At 32.5% G+C, this 17,109-nt stretch overlaps 1 protein-coding gene across 4 annotated transcripts in view; it reads right to left on the bottom strand.

The window, feature by feature from the left end:
- Window positions 1–283: 283 nt before the first annotated feature.
- Window positions 284–17,109, bottom strand: part of LOC148615281 (uncharacterized) — a 31,959-nt gene continuing 15,133 nt past the window's right edge. Inside the window, exons 1-3 of one of the 4 annotated variants that reach the window (XM_088590076.1) lie at window positions 3,110–3,335; window positions 2,651–2,698; window positions 285–2,276 (exon numbers count right to left, since the gene is read on the bottom strand). In XM_088590076.1, coding sequence (XP_088446202.1) covers window positions 1,115–2,276; window positions 2,651–2,698; window positions 3,110–3,129 — 1,230 coding nt within the window. In that variant the 5' untranslated portion in view covers window positions 3,130–3,335 and the 3' untranslated portion in view covers window positions 285–1,114. Of the gene's footprint in view, window positions 2,277–2,650; window positions 2,699–3,109; window positions 3,336–13,568; window positions 13,885–17,109 lie in introns of those variants that run through there. The other 3 variants (XM_088590075.1, XM_088590077.1, XM_088590074.1) reach the window with 3 other exon arrangements.

The following is a 17,109-nucleotide window of genomic DNA, read 5'->3' on the forward strand; positions in this document are numbered from 1 at the left end:
AAAGATTTGAAAAAAAAGATAATATGGTATCGAAATATTTAACAATTGACATGACAGTACCAAGTGAGTTTATACAAAATATCCTACCCGTAAGATACTCAAACAATGAGAAGGCTCATTACAGAACAAATAAAATTATTCCAACATGACATACATGGATATGAAATAACGATAAAATTTTGCACTTTGCAATTGTTTTTGTACATTATTTGTTATATAGTTAGACTTTCAAATTCTTTCCTTCTTAGATGAGTAATAGAATTGTTAGATAGATATTTATTTTATTCTCGTCAACTATAAATACAACGGTACTGAGACACTACATAATAAATATTATATACAGGGGTCGAGTGCGTCGGGAGGGTGGCGTTGTTTAGTTTAACGTACAAAAAGGATTAGACACAAATACATCTTACTTATGAAGTATTTTCCCGTTTAAGAAATATACAATAATCTTATGAGCATGCGCATAGAAAAATATATTTTTTGAAAATTAATCATATAAATTGGTGGTGTTGTTGTTTTGTTAGTCAAATTCTATTAATATATAGTTGTAATTAAAGCAACCAGAAACAATTAACAATATATGAAAATTTTAATTTACCATAACTACAGAAAACATGCATAATTGGTGCAAGTATTTTCAATGAACTCTAACATATACAATTTATTATTCAGTTATTACATTAAACAAACAAAACAAAAGCACCTTACGAATGATTCTTCATTATTAGATAATGATGCATTATAGAATATAACATACGGACAGACTCATCACAGACAGTGAAATTTCAATTTTTTGCAACAAAAGACACGCCTTTCTGTGATGTTTAAATTAAAAAGAAAAAGTCCTTTCAAACTACTTGCAAAATGTCTTCCTGAGAATCTTATAAATATGTCTACTCCGACTCATAAAACAAGAAATTGTTTACATTGAAAAATGAAAGTGAAATTAACAGAATAAACTTGTCATTTAAGAATTGCATAAACTAGTTATAAAGCGCTTGTACTTTTGCATGATAATTCTTTAGTTTGGTTCAAGGAAAGTGAAAATTACAGAATAACTTGTAATTCAAGAATTGCACAAACTTGTCATAAACCGTTTGTACATTTGCTATGACAACTCTTTACATTGGTTCACAAGACCATGATATGGACAATTTTCAAATTTGCATATACTATCAGTATGATGGTCCTCTATGGAAATTAAAGTATGAACATCATTTAAATGGTCCTTAATTTTTTTATCGGGATCCGCGGCTGATTTGATCCTCTCCATAGGTTTCTTTTTCTGTTTTTTCTTGAATGTATCTTGTCGTTTAAGTTTTCTAGGTGGATTTTGATATGCCTTGATTTGATGAATAGAGTCTACTTTTATAGACGGTAAGACTATTGGATCAGACTTATCGGTTGTGATTGACCTTGAATCAAGTTCGTCTGTTTTATGTGTTCTAGCACTTTTATTGCCACTACTTATCTTCGGAAGAAATAAATGTAAAGTTGCATGACTTTCAGCAACTTTAAAATCTACTTTGATGGAGTGATCGTGATCCTGTTTTTCATCCGCAGCTTCCTCTTCATCTTCAATATCACTGTCTGCTTGTTCTGTCACATTTTCCAATTCCGGTTCTCGGGAACCAGGAATACACTTCTCTTGAACGTCTGGTCCCGACCAAATATCTTTTTCGGTTAACGCATCATCAGTTATAAAAGTCTGAATATTTTTCTTCAAAGATCTAGCAGTAACTTCCGGCGTCGCGAAATCGTCCGAGGCGAATGTCTCGGTTTGTACAGATACGATTTCTGGATCCTGTCGTTTTAGTAATGAGATTTTCTTCTCGTTAGCATTGACATTTTGCTTTAACAATGTCTGAACAGTGTCATGTTGAGCAATAATTTCCAATTTTTCTGTTGCCTCAAGTAGGCGACGGAATGTGGGTGAATGGCTTCGTCTATGGAAACCATACTTAGAGGGAAATAGGACTTTTTCCTTTTCTTCCTTTTCATGTATTCGTAATCGGTACTGAAGCGGTTTCACCAATTCGGACAAAAACCTCACGTCATGTAAATTGTTCGATTTCTCACCATTAAGACCATGAATTTTGTGTTTTCGTGATATTATCGAACCGGAAGTGATATTCGACCAGCCGTTACGTAGCCGCTTGGAATTGTTCGCGTTATCTTGTTGTTTGTCTTCACGAACAATGTACTCGCTGTTAAAGCGTTTAAGTGTCTCTCCGTCAACTGGTGGTCCTTGTAAACTCAGACCCTGCAATCTGTAAGTAGAAAAGGCAGATATTAAACATTTCGGAAAAATAATAGAAGTTTTGGACAACGAAAGACAGCATCATATGTAATGGAACAAATGAGCTTTGCATTCTGTTTTAATTGAAATATAAATATATATTTGTGGCACAAATGATATGTTCAAATATTTTAGCTAAAACAAAGATTGAATCTTCATATCAAATTCAACATATAAACGAACCTATCGATTCAGTTCATTTTATATTATCACTTATAAAATAGTTTGAAATACAAGTCAATTTTTGATCAAACATACTTTCATTCCAACGATTACAATGAGCATCATACCGTACAACGAACACCACAACAGATCGACAGTAATACAACAGAGAACATGTCTTACTCTATATATGGACCTACTGGTATCACTTTAGTGTCCATGCAATAGCAGCTTGTGAATGTAAGTCATAATTAGCCCATCAACAAGTAGCATATCAAAGGGTATCGAACAAAATTGTTACTTCAGTAGTTAATGAGTGGAAAATCAGAAGCGTATGATCTTTGGTATATGTTAAATTGTCTTGTATTGATGAAGTACAAAATAATTTCCCCAGAGTATTGTGGTTTCATTAATATAAACTTGAAAGAAAAACAAATCAGTTGTTGGTTCAAAAGGACTATGTTTTGAAATTGTTTAGAATATTTGATGCTGAATGTAAAAAAAATATAAATAGATACTTCGAACAACGTGAAAAATCATTACTTGGGAACTAAATGCACTTTTATATTAATGCCAAAACCCTGTGTATGAAATGTCAACTTCTACAAATCTCTTGATACAGTTGCTGTCGAACCACCTTACCTCCACAGAAGACTTTCCATGGTAAATCCATAGAGAAATACAACATTATATCCAGCTTGTCAGGTTTGTGGAATTATATAGGAGATTTATCTCTGCGTGTTTGTCAGTTTTAGGAATAACACCATTAATCCGTGGATTTAGTCCCACAGTTACCCGCTCTCTTATCTATGTACCCAATCAATAACAGCTCAAAACAAACCTTTATTACAGTGCCAGAGCATTCTAACCCAACGGAAATAGTTTAAGATTCTTTCTCCAATTAAGTGTTTAAGTCATTACAGGAGCTGATTAATACAAAGGAATTCTGTAGATTTAAGTTACTTGTAATTGGTTGAAAGTACAAACAAATTAAATACATTTTGTTACCTTGCCCTGATAAGGAATATTTAATAAAATCAATTAAGTTGACAGGTTAATACATAAATATAGACTACTCCTTGTTTAGTCTAATATTCACTAAGACCCCACTGGACTTTAAAACTTCGGACAAACACATTAGCACGAGAGTTTTATTAAATTCTTGATGAAACCACTGACAATGAACAAAGATTTAAATATTTATAATTTTCAGTGTGAATAACTTAGTTTAATTATTATATATGTAATTCAAATTGATATTTTACTCCAATATTAGCGATTATAATCAATAACGACTCACACTTTGTTCTAGTCAAAAATAATTAAGGATTTCCTTTTAAATTTCAAAACGAGCTGTTGTAATATATATTTCTTTTCAAGGATCTCTTTTGGAACGTATACAATTTGATGCTATCTTTTCTTGGTGACAAAAAAAATATAAAATAATGACAGATCAAGCTGATTTCGATTAAACCTTAAAGAAGGTTGCAACTATCGCTAATTTCATTGCAACCAAAGTTATTTTAAGAAAATAGTACAATATCAATAAATGTATTGTCGTATACTAGTGATGCAAATTACATAAAACATTTTGCATTTTGAAAGACTTGCTAAGTATTCATCAAACTAATAATAAAGGGCATCTCATTACGGTTTATCATATCAAAACTGCATAGATTTTTGTCTGCAAACAAACTCATAACGATTAACGTTATTACGAATAATGATATGACAGGTAAAATAAATATTTATAAAGAGCAGTAATCATCTTTTGAGACCTGATTCTGAGTGTCCATATCACTTTCCGTCATAACCTCACGTTTAATTGGAAAAGAAATTGAGAAACATTATTTGCCTACCTTTCATCGAACTAACGAAACCGGTAAACTTTGTTCAGAAATTCAAAAAAACCTTAAAAATATGAAGCATTTCCTCATCCCAGTATGACTATCTATGTTTTCAATGCAAAGGAAAATCTCTAATCGGGATTTTTATGATATACCTATTCATTTTATAGAGAGGTGATAGGAAATAACGATTTGTTTACAGAGTCATACTTTACAAAGGCAATACTCGTGAAAGGTCATAGTCAAACACGTCTTGTAAACACAAAGTCAATCAAACTATATTAAAATAACATGTAGTTTCCACAGATATAGTCATATCATGTAAAATTCCATTGCACTATTTACTTTCAAGCCAATTAGAATGGTAATATTAATGTATTCTTGGGCTTTTTTAAGTCGATAAAAGGACATACGGTCATACATCGACCATAAAACCTAAGTTCACAGATAGTTTTGACATTCGTTCATCAAATCTTTGATCATGGAGACAAATTACTTCTATGTTAGATTTTTGTAATCGGGCACATGCTATGATAATATGTAAAGTTAACCAGCTTTAAATGTTTCTGTCCTTTCGGGGGGTATTTGATCACATTCGGCAGCGCAAAAAATCATAACCTATGCAAATTTATCAAGCAACACTATCTATTTCGGTTTCCTTATTTTACAATATGATCCCACTTTCTTTCAGTTATACAATTGTTACTAAAACATAATAAATATTGTGTACATAATTATTTAGATTGTCTGTACCTTTGGTAAAACTATGGACAAAGATCCAATAGATAGCTTGCAGACACTAGTATCAAATACACAGTTACTTTACAAATGTTGGAAAAATGAGCAGAGAAGGGATCAGAGTTCAGGGTAAGTGACTACCACATAGGCAGTTTCAATAAAAATTGATTCCTTATTTTTATATACAAAAATAAAAGCGATTACACTTAACAGTTAATTTCATCGTCACGAACAAACTTGGTTATAATTGTGTTCACGACTAAAAAAATCAACAGTGTGAAAGACAAATTCTTCAACACATAATGAAGTATACAAAGCTATATGGTTTCTGACAGTAAAGTAAAACGTTATCTCCTATATATTATTAAATGACCTCACACAACAAGAGCGAAACATTTATAACTAACTACAATTTAACTTATACGTATAATACAAGAAAACCGTTTGGCATAATTAGTTCTAATTTGTGACCTTTAGTTGCTTCCTATTGGTAATGCCAAGACTTCAATAATCAATGAGTATAAAGAAACGGTTTTATCTATTTAAACAAAATCTCTTTTAATGTTGTGCTTTCTTTGTTTGAATACCCGGAAAGACACAACTGATGCATATAACATCGATCTTTAAAGCAATATTTGAAACAAAACGCCATAAAAATATTCAGCAGTTCTCTATCTGTTTTCGACTAGAAAACTTATTGAATATTTCATGTGAAAGCGTCTTGATTTTATTTGAATCGATTACCTTGTAAAATGATTTTTTCTTTTTAAAAATTCGATTGGTTTCTCAAATGAAACGCACATTTCAAGGTAGAAACCACACTAATAGAAACATTAAAACTGCTTAAAATAATACTCGAATGATGAAAAATACATATAACGAATCATTTGTCCAATATTTTGGATTTTCGGAACCTGTATTAGCCAACATTATGGATTTTTAACACTAAAAGATTAAATGTGCTCACTGATGTGCCATTTCCTACGGGGAAGGTCGTTAAAAAATACTGGAGCTTGACTGAAGTTTGATGTAGCCAAGAATATATGTGGTTTGTATACTAGTACCTGTCATACGCTTCTAAAATACTATAGAAAGGGAAATGAGTACCCAAAATCTTATATGAACAATCCTTGTTTCAATATTATTTATAAAATTTGATATACCAAAATGAAATTGAAATTGAAAGGACAACTAAGACGCCTTCTTCTGCTTCATATCTAGACCTTAACCTACACGTAACGTTAAAATCGAAATCATTTTTATAGCAAGATTGATGATGACGTTCTAATTGAAAACACCCCCCTTTCTTAGTGGCATTATACCAACATCTCTAGACTGTCGCGCATATGATTTGTACATCGACTTTCTTTGTAGAGCAAAATAAGCATCTAGTAGAGGTTTATATTCAGTCTGTTGATAATTATATATAATTACTACAGAAGTTTCATGGTCGTCAACTGATTGACGATCGATTTGACTGACCAATATCTATCTCACAGATGAGACGTGATAACTTTAATCAGTTAGTATTCACGTCTTACTCGACGAATAACAATAGGATAAATAATTGTAAAGAATGAATAAATAATAAAAAAAAATCACGAGTGCCGAAGAACGCCTATATATTTACAAGTGTGCGGAACTTTTTCCGCGCATGGGTTTAATCTTCAATCATTCTTAGTACCATGTTTGGGTTATTCAAGATAACCAATTGATTGTTCTATTAGTATATATAGATATTCTTACTAATGTATTGCTTTTTCACCTTAAATGATATATTTTTATCTGCGGATATATAAAATCGTATTGCGACGTTATATGTTATTGCATTCTATTCTGTTTTCTACATTGCGTATGTGTTTTGTCATGACTTCGAATTATGATTCCACCGTTTCTGAGTTGTCCTCCTGATGCGTTAGTATCTGCAGATATTATAACGATCATTGCTATTATTTACTTTCTGAATACATTTCAACTTGCATTTTCATTTAATGAAAAAAGCATGTAGTCGAAGAATTACATGCTTTGTGTGCACTGGTTGTTCTCTGACGCACTTGATTATTATCGGGTATACTTTGTACTGGTGAAACAAGAAAGCTAGCTGTAGTTCTCCGAAATTAATTTTTCAATAATAACTGAGCAAATATTTCAGCTTTAATTTATTCGAACGTTGGAAGTTCTTATTGACATAATTCAGCTTCAGTTTATTCGAACGCTACCTAGAAGCGTTATTGAAAAACAACATTCAAAAGTATATTTCGTATTAATACCTCATCTGTAATTTTAATGATAATTTCTGTCATATCCAATAGAGTTTAGGTAAGAAATCTGTCTGGAACCGTTTCCGGAAGGACATTTATTTTTGTACTTAAGTACTCTAGTGTCGTTAACCTGTCATGTCATTCTAATCTTCACAAATTACCAAGAATTAAGAAAAAAAACAACTATAGTTACTGGTTTATCAATTTAAGTATAATGTTGTTTTTTTCATGAAACTCGAGTAATAAGGTATTAAACGATTTTGCAAATCTCTTTGGGTCAACAAACGCCTGAACAGGAAATCCACGATATAGAAAGAAGGGTAGAATTAAAATATTTATCTTGATAACCCATATGCACAAAACGACGTTAGGCACAACGCAATTATTAGATTAATATAAATAATAATCCAGACATGTTGCTATTATGAATTAATGCTAAATATGAACGAGGATTTATTTGCCTTGATTAAATTCCATGATATCTAAGTTGGAAGAGTAATCAAGGGAACCAAGGTTATAGCGGTAATCAAAAGAATGTAATCCGGGCTTAGTAATTAACGAGCAAACAAGGAAATTGCACAGTAATAAATTCTTAGTAGTTTAAAATATCTAAAAAAAAAATATTGAACCACCCTTATGACGTAACAGCATAAAGTGAAAAAAAAAACCAAATTTTAGTTGTTAAAAAAATACTGAATTTGGACACGTGATTTTTTTGTAATTATTGTAATTGTGTATCTATCTGCAACATGAAAACTGATTTATTCAACGGGTCATAGTTTTCCTTTCGTTTGTCTACCCCGGACTTGACTTTTTATGAGCAACTGGGCGGGTGTTTCTATAAAAGCAGTGGACGCTTACCCTACCGGTGCACCTGGTCCATGCTCCCAGTTTTTAGTGGAGTTCGAGTTGCTCATTTGCTTTTGTTACTTTGTGTGTATGATTTTAGTCACTTATGTTCTTTGTTGTGTATGTCTGTTTTCCATGTCGGGTCTTTGTCCCTGGATTACATTCTTTTGATTAACGCTATAACTTTGGTACCCTTGATTACTCTTTCAAAAATATACTGATGTTAACGAATTTTCGTATTACTCCCGCTTTTTCAGCAGGATATCAGCTATTGACAATTTCACTATTTTGCTGTAAAACTAATGAACAAACATAATATTTTGTACTCTATATAATAAATTTGCCGTCATGCTGGAGAGGGACACGCCATATCGGTCGGCAAAGTCACGAAGCTGGTCGTGGAACACGCGTTATTATAAACGAAGCTCTGTTCTTTTACCTGTCATCAAATAGGCACAACACAAAGACGTATATGAAACGTAAAAGTAAGGTTTTATAATAAATATTTGGTCCCATACACTTCAGGCAGGGCGGAGAATTACAACAAACGGGTCCATGCGTTTAACTTGCGGGATGAAAAATTATCGTGATTGTTGCAGAGTTCAGTCTACCCTTCTGTATTAAGAGTAGATACAAGGTGGACAAGACAGAGACATATATTTCCGTCATGACAAGTTCATTTGTAATAACTGCGATGAAGACAGTGGTCGAATCGAATCGTTGAAAGGCAAAATACCTTCAATACCAAATAAAGTAAGGACATGACGAGTTGTGGTAGCATTCATCCCAAATAAAACTAAAACCTTCGTTGACAACAATATATGGGACAAAATATATCTTTATTAAACAATAAATACAAAAATAACAATTATATATATGGGAAATTTCGGTATACTGTACACGTGTTTCAAAGAGTAACCACTCAACAGCAGCATAACAATCAAATACAAGGAAGATCTAAATCCAAACATTATTTGTATACAGGAAGTACTTAAAACCAAAACTTTCTAAATAGGGTGTCAAATCCATCACCAAGTGGTTCTATCATGTGCAATACCAGTAATGAGGCTCTGGTATTTTAGGTATTTTGAAATTTTGAAATACTGTAAATTTTGATAGAAAAATATGATACAATATGTTGTCAGACAAGTCTGACTACTGGGTTAGTGATTACCCTCGAGGACTTTGGAACAATGGAGCATGTGAAAAATATATTTTCTGAGCAAATTGATAAATTGGTCTCTTTTCTCACAAAATAAGTTCGCACTAATTAAATAGTGTTTGTATTTTAAATCATTTAGATGTTATTAGCTCTTGTTGTTGTCTTATGCTGCATTTGTGCTATATTTGCTTGTTCCAATAAAAGCTGATAATGGAAGAAACTGAAATGTTTGTCATGACATTTTCGTTTTGCTCGACATTATATCATCGCTAAACGAAAATAATGTCATGCTTTTTAATTACGAAGTTTTGAAAAATACTTTGATTTAATCAAAAAGAAGTCTTTACATACGATAGTTAACACGTTGCGTGTTCAACTACAAAAAAGGCACTCGTAAATGTATTTACAAAACTGTACCTGTAAAATTAGTCGTTATTTATAACGCCGCTACACTATTTCCTATTTACTAATACTACTAACATTACTGCAAGTACCGTTGTCTTATTGGAAAATATACTGCACCATGATTTGTTTTCAAAAGTAACTTATTTCAATGTTAACAGATTTGATAGGAAAAGTAACTTAATTTTAATAAATTCACAGCTTATCAATTATTCAAAAACAAAATGTGCTTTTTGATCTAAGTCCTTAATCCTTATACCATATGGACAAAAAGGACGAAATAAAAAAAGCAATTAAAAATCGGTTAAGCTGAATTTATACCAAAAAATGTTTCAATGCCAGTTCTTTAATAGTTGTTTCGTTAAATTCTCATTGAAAAAAAACAGTATTTAATAGTCTGCCCATGTAGAAACAAGGTAGATCATATCGAACTTGACACTTACAAGCTCTGATGTGTAGCTTCTTTGACATGCTTAATGACTCATGATGGTAATTTATTAAATAAAACTATTATCATGAGAGGGTGTTGAAATTAGACTGAGGTACATTTAATTGAAGTAAGTTCTTGGCGCATGATCAGCTGAATTCAATTTCAAGATCAACTGGTCCGCGATCATATTTTGTATTGTCCCATATGTTATGGTGATTTTTTATCAGAGGCATTTAATTTGTCTTTTTCGGATAATTTTCCACCAGTTCCATATTATTTACACCATTAAACTTTTTAAAATCAAACAATATCTCCCGAGTGGGAATCTCTCCGTTATTTTATGGGACCTCTTTGTGACCCTGGATTGACGGTGTCGAGGGGCTTCATTAATGTAGCTAGAATCTTACCGGAATTTTTATAGGACATCTTTGTGACCCTGGCTTGACAGTGTCGGGGAGCTTCATTACTGTAGCTAGAATCTTACCGGAATTTTCGTTCTTGCAATATGACAGGTGCAGCTGGCAGAGTCTCATGTTTAACCTTCCGGAGTACCTGATTTGGTTGGAGTTCACATTGTTATTGTTGTTTGTGCGATGTCTTTCTTTCCTTGTCTTTATTTAATGTAATTGTACTTTATTCAATGTGTATGTAGTGCATTTTGATTCCTGTTGTCACGTTTAAATCGTGTCCTGATATTCTAATGTATATAAACTGTCCTATAATTGACGCTTCGGGTTTTTTTTTACCGATATCTCAACAGATCAAATTGGCAAATTAATCAGTCAAAGCATGTATTAAAAATTTTGCATGCTTTTCATCTTTTCTGTTGTTGACGTTTTTAAATATTCAGTAGGGCATTTTGCTACCTATTGCGAAATATTTATTTTCGACCGTAAATGCACTAATTCAATAAGTCAAAATATTGTTAAATCATCATTATCATGATCTGTTTGAACTGTAAAACCATATAACGAGAATGGATATGGTGAATATGCCAGACAATCACTCCACCGCTTGTTTTTTAACAATGCGTCAATAAGATTTATTAGCCTCACTACTTGTTGAGAGTTACTAATTTGATTAAGACTGTATTCCTGAATCTTTTCTCATGCATATCTCTTTTTTCCATTCGTTTTCTTTAACGAAAGAGTAATCAAGGGAACCAAGGTTACAGCGGTAATCAAAAGAATGTAATCCAGGGACAAAGACCAGACATGGAAAACAGACATACACAACAAAGAACATAAAGTAACTAATATCATACATACAAAGTAACAAAAGTAAATGAGCAACTCGGACTCCACTAAAAACTGAGAGCATGGACCAGGTGCACCGGTAGGGTAAGCGTCCTCTGCTTTTCTAGAAACACCCGCCGAGTTGCTCGAAAAAAGCATACCAAAAGTAACGAACCATTGCCCATAGTTGAGATTTTAAACGTCTCGAATGTTCGTTGGTAAAATGACTTTTTAAAAATCCTTTATCTATGTATCAGAATGGTTTCTGTTACTTGAGCTCTCTATATTGATTTCAAATGTGCAATTTATAAACGTATTTTTCTTTTAATATGGATATTTCAAATGAAATGTTGTGATAGCAGTAGATAGACGATAATTGTCCATTTTATCTTCGATATTCAATTTCGTCATTTGTGTATTTCCCTTATGAAACTATGGCGACAATTGTGAACTTTGATATGTTTATAATGATTTTATTGAAATTGAAAATGACATGCAGTTATCCGACTATATGGACACTTGAAAATGCTAATTCACAGTAGGGAAAACGTGGATTACGATTAAAAGGTTCAATAAATTACAAAACACGTATTCATCAAGATAATACGAATTCTTAACATGATTTATTTTCATATGTTCTCATTGTATAAGTTATGAATTACTTTGTGAATTATACACTTTTAACATGTAAATGTGATATTTTGGCAGTTAGTCTAGGAACAAAACACGAAATGGGACGTTAACATTAAAATGACCATAAATCGGATATAAAATATACGAAATGAATCACTTTCAAGTTTATTTTCAAGTGCAGGCAAAAGGTGTACCTATCTTGTTACACGATAAAACCTTATAATTGTAAAACAGACAATAAAAAAAATTAAAACAAAACAAAAACAACCAAACCAAAGAAGAACACAAACAAACAAGCAAATTTAACATCTTGTTTATATCACCGAATTCTGGTTTCGTATATCACATTACACTTTACATAAGTACCTTTTCTAGTTATGATTTTAAGGTTTTGTCCAAGATATGCAATATAACCAACTTCGAGACAATTTAAGCGTCATGAATAATCGTGTATTTTTCTCAAACTTGGTTATGCAAACATCATACTTGGTTAAATACAATGCAAACCTTTAATTAGATTACCCATCACTTTCAGTTAAAATATAGAAATTATTTTGTAATCAAGACGTTATTTAGTATGAGACAGAACCATTGAATAAAAAGTAACTGTATTCAAAAGAGTAATCAAGGGAACCAAGGTTATAGCGGTAATCAAAAGAATGTAATCCAGGGACAAAGACCAGACATGGAAAACAGACATACAAAACAAAGAACATAAAGTTACTAAAATCATACATACAAAATAACAAAAGTAAATGAGCAACTCGGACTCCACTGAAAACTGGGAGCATGTAACAGGTGCACCGGTAGGGTAAGCGTCCTCTGCTTTTGTAGAAACACCCGCCGAGTTGCTCATAAAAAGTCAAGTGCGGGGTAGACAAACGAGGAAAGGAAAACTATGACCTGTTGAATAAATCAGTTTTCATGGTGCAGATGGATACACCATAACGATCCACGAGTTCATGATGACGACCATAAAACTTCTGTAGCGATGACTTCAATCATGTAGCAGCATAACCCTGTTCCAGAAGTTTATTTGTTAAACTTCTAGTGCGATACAAAAAGTCTGCGTAGTTTCGGCAAGTCTGGCATAACGTATGAGTTGTGATATGAACACTCCATACGCAGGTGATGAAGGGATGTTGCCACAGATGAAAGGAAATTTGACAATTCTGAATGAAAAGTCATCACGTTTGTCGTAAAGTTTGGTCAGTAGTTTTCCTTTACTATCGATTTTCAAGTGTAGGTCAAGATATGAGGCTGACTTCACAGTATCTGTAGTATCCTTTATCTCAAGTTTTTTTGGGTAGATGCGATGTATCAAATCCCCGAAATTATGATTGTTTAAAGATAATACGTCATCTATATAGCGGAAACTGAGATTGAAAACAGTACAAAAGAAACTATGATATTATATCCATTCTCTATTAACAGTCACGGTAAACTGATACAAAATAAAATATGTTGTCCGAAAAGAACCAGCCAATTAGAAGTCTTATCACAAATCAAATTGAATCATATATAAAGTGAGCAATAAATAATACCTAGCTGCTTTTTTAGGAGGTAGTCTACTGACAGTAGTGCCAACCCTTCGATGAAATCGATTATCTCTCTGAGTACATAATAATTCCCTTATCAAAACAGACACACTGAAGGGTCGTCTCCGAAAACCTCTCACATCATCACGAGCATCAAAGCCGGGACCTCTGGAGGTTAACATAATTCCTAAACACTGTTGTGGTCAAGTTATCATTTTGTATGTCCAAAAAGCGAATACAACACAGCTCTAATAATATTTACAAAAGATCTCAATATGGATAAAGCCATATCTTATTTAGACTGTACTAATATGTATATTATAACTGTTACTTAAGTATAGGATATGTGAAGTGTGCCTATCCAGCCTATTGTTTTACCAAAATATTTACTTTGTTCAATTCATAAAGGTTTTAATCTTTTAAAATATGTAACAATTGAATATATTTTTATCTTTGTATTATTCGATCAAAATGAAATTTAATATGACAGAATTATGAAAATGATCTCTATTACGAGGGCAAAATGAACAGGTTAAGGTGACACAAGGGAATACGCTGCCTATTGAATATGTGGTTATATTTTACATACTGTTAGTTATGACATGTGATAAAGAAGATATAACTCTCATTCAATAACCTTGTATAAAAAATATAAACTTATATATTGGATACAATTGTTATTTATTAAGTTCACTGCGCCTGACATCTTTAGCAGTGTCCGTGTAAAATCGTGAACAAACATAAACCACAAGGCATACTTTTATGTAACGTTAAAGAGTATTATTTTGGCTAATATGAGGCAGATGTAACAGCTTAATATGTATTGATACTTTTAAAAATAAGTATGCTTTTTACAGTTTTACATCAACTAGGATTTATTTTTCTTTACAAGGGACAAAGACCAGAAATGGAAAACAGACATACACAACAAAGAATTACCGCTATAACCTTGGTTCCCTTGATTACTCTTTTAATGCTATTATATTCAGATAATAGTCTTGAACTGATTGTCTCCAAAAGATCTTTCGAATTTTTCAGGATCCACACTGAATTAATACCATTACGGGAGTAACAAGTGTTGTGGTAGGACTGCAGACCCTATTTGACAGTTGTGAGTATAGAAGTTGAAAGTTTTGAAGGAGGTTTGGTGTACAATTTGCAGATCCAGCTATAAAAACGTTGTTTGTATGGATTCTTGTGGAGTTTAGGAATCCAGTACACAGACGGTAAATCACAATCATCGTCCTTGGTAGAGAGACCAAAAGAGGATAGCACAGATTTATGGTTTTCCACAATCTCTTCTTTTGAGGGTGTGGTAGCAGTATAGGTCTTGTCACTGCTACTATTTTCTACGTCTACCTCTGATAATAAACATTGGATGTAAAACGTTTTGCAGACAAAAACAATGTCTGCTGGTACGACAACATATTTGTCATGTATAGTGGACAATATTTTTGAAACATCGGGTCTTTGAAAACTGATGTAGCCTTGGCACTCATTGACCTACTTAAAACATTCATTCGTTTCAAAATTAAAGACATCACGACCTTTAACCACTCTGACAGAGAATCAATGTCTTCTTGTTCTCGTTTTATCCATTTTCTTGCATAGTCCTCGACGACATCCGTAAGACCTTTAAAGTTATAATTCCAATTTTTGGAGCATGGTTCACGGTACTTGGGACTTTTAGAAAGGATATTATGCAGAGATTCGTTTTCGATAATGGATAAATCTCCCGTAACGACGTGACCAGAAGGACCATATTTGAATGGAGAGTCTTTGCACGAACAGTCAGGTGGTTTAGCCTTGAAGTCCTCAATCTCGAGGTTCTGCAATTGGCTTTCATAACTGAAAATTTTGTGGATGCAATGGGTGAAGTATAGGAATATGAAATAATTGGTATGGATTTGTCTTTGAAATATGGGGAATTTTGTTGGTAACGTTTTTACAGATACGAAACTAATAATGATCTTTACTCTTCAAGTAGAACGTGGAAAGGTAAAAATATCGATTGATCAATATGAACACATCGAATGGCGAAAACGCATTGAGACGATTTTCAACCCTCAAGGACATTCACACTAAATGTGAACCACACGCAGCATGGCACGTCGCTCTAGAACATCCACAGTTGCGTTGTCAAGCTCATTTCGCGGTATCAACTTGCTGTCTGGTGTGCGAACTTGCTTATGCAAGAAATGTGGAAAACTTTTCCGTGATCCTTGTTCACACGTCTTGCTATCATGTGGCTACACAGAAGAATGCAGACAAATTCTGGTGTGATGTGATAAACCTGAACCCCATTGCATTTAGTGCCTACTTAAGAAACATAACAAATGACGAACTTTTTCGATGTATATTGCCAAGTAACACTGACGTTGAGTTAGAAAAAAAAGACTTCTTCAGCATCATCTGCGTAAAGTTTTTTTTTCATAACTCATGCAGTCTTCTTCAAAAACAGACTGATTACATGAAAATTGCCAAAGTAACTCTTTTTTCCTTTTTTTTATTACCATAGTTACTTTATTATTCTTTTTTGAAATTTCTATCTTACTTTTATCAGTCGTTTTCTCTCTTTCATTCTTCCTTTTTTTCATCGGATAAAATTGATAGAGGGAAGATAACGTAAGCATAGAAGGGTCTGAACAATTCCCAAAGATGTTAGAACTCTCAAAATTTTGCAAAGCAATTATTGCTTTGCAAATTTGATAGTTCTAACATCGTTGGGAATATATCGTTGATATATATATATATATTACAGGTTAATTTACTGCCACGATATGCTCTATGGATTGGTAGTAAATTAATCAGTAGAATCATGATTATTACAGAGCAGTAGAATTATGATTATTAATAATAATTTCACTTTATCAGCTTCATAAGCATTTATTTCTTTAAAATCCTTGTCATAAGAACAAAAAGCACAAACAAAAACAAGAGTATACAGAGAACAAACTAATAATATCAATCAGTTGTATTGAAAGTTTATCTTAAAAATTTACTATAAAAAACCGAAAGGAATGAGACATTTATCATCACCGCAAAAACTAAAAAAAAACCTTTTCGGATGTGCGTACATTTCTAAAGCAAGATCTTCGGTAAGTCCCTTCCTCGTTGAATTGTATATCGTTCATAAAAATCTAAATTTTACTTTCGAGAGTATAATCAAGATTGGTTAAAGGAAACTCGGTTTGTAAGTGAATATGGTTGTACGGTATGTATTTACTTCAAACCGACTTACTGTAAGGTATTTAAAAACGAAGACAAGAACCCATAACAATACTCCAAGAATTTATTCCAACATTGAACTAAATGCTAATACCTTTGTTTACCTCATTTTCACATTTAGCGTATTTTATAAAGACGTCAATTAACACTACACTAGTTAAGAATTGGCTATGATAAAATTTTGTCTATTGAAAAATAACACAAATTTTCCATGTGCATATTTTGTTTATTGCAGTTTGCGCAATAAACAATATGCACATGGAAAATTTATAAATTTATTACTTCATATTCTTATAAATTAATTTTAAAACATATTTTT

The sequence above is a fragment of the Perna viridis genome, chromosome 6 (assembly GCF_037379345.1).
Source record: "Perna viridis isolate PV_CMFRI_1.1 ecotype Kerala chromosome 6, ASM3737934v1, whole genome shotgun sequence".
Classification (NCBI taxonomy): Eukaryota; Metazoa; Mollusca; class Bivalvia; order Mytilida; family Mytilidae; genus Perna; species Perna viridis.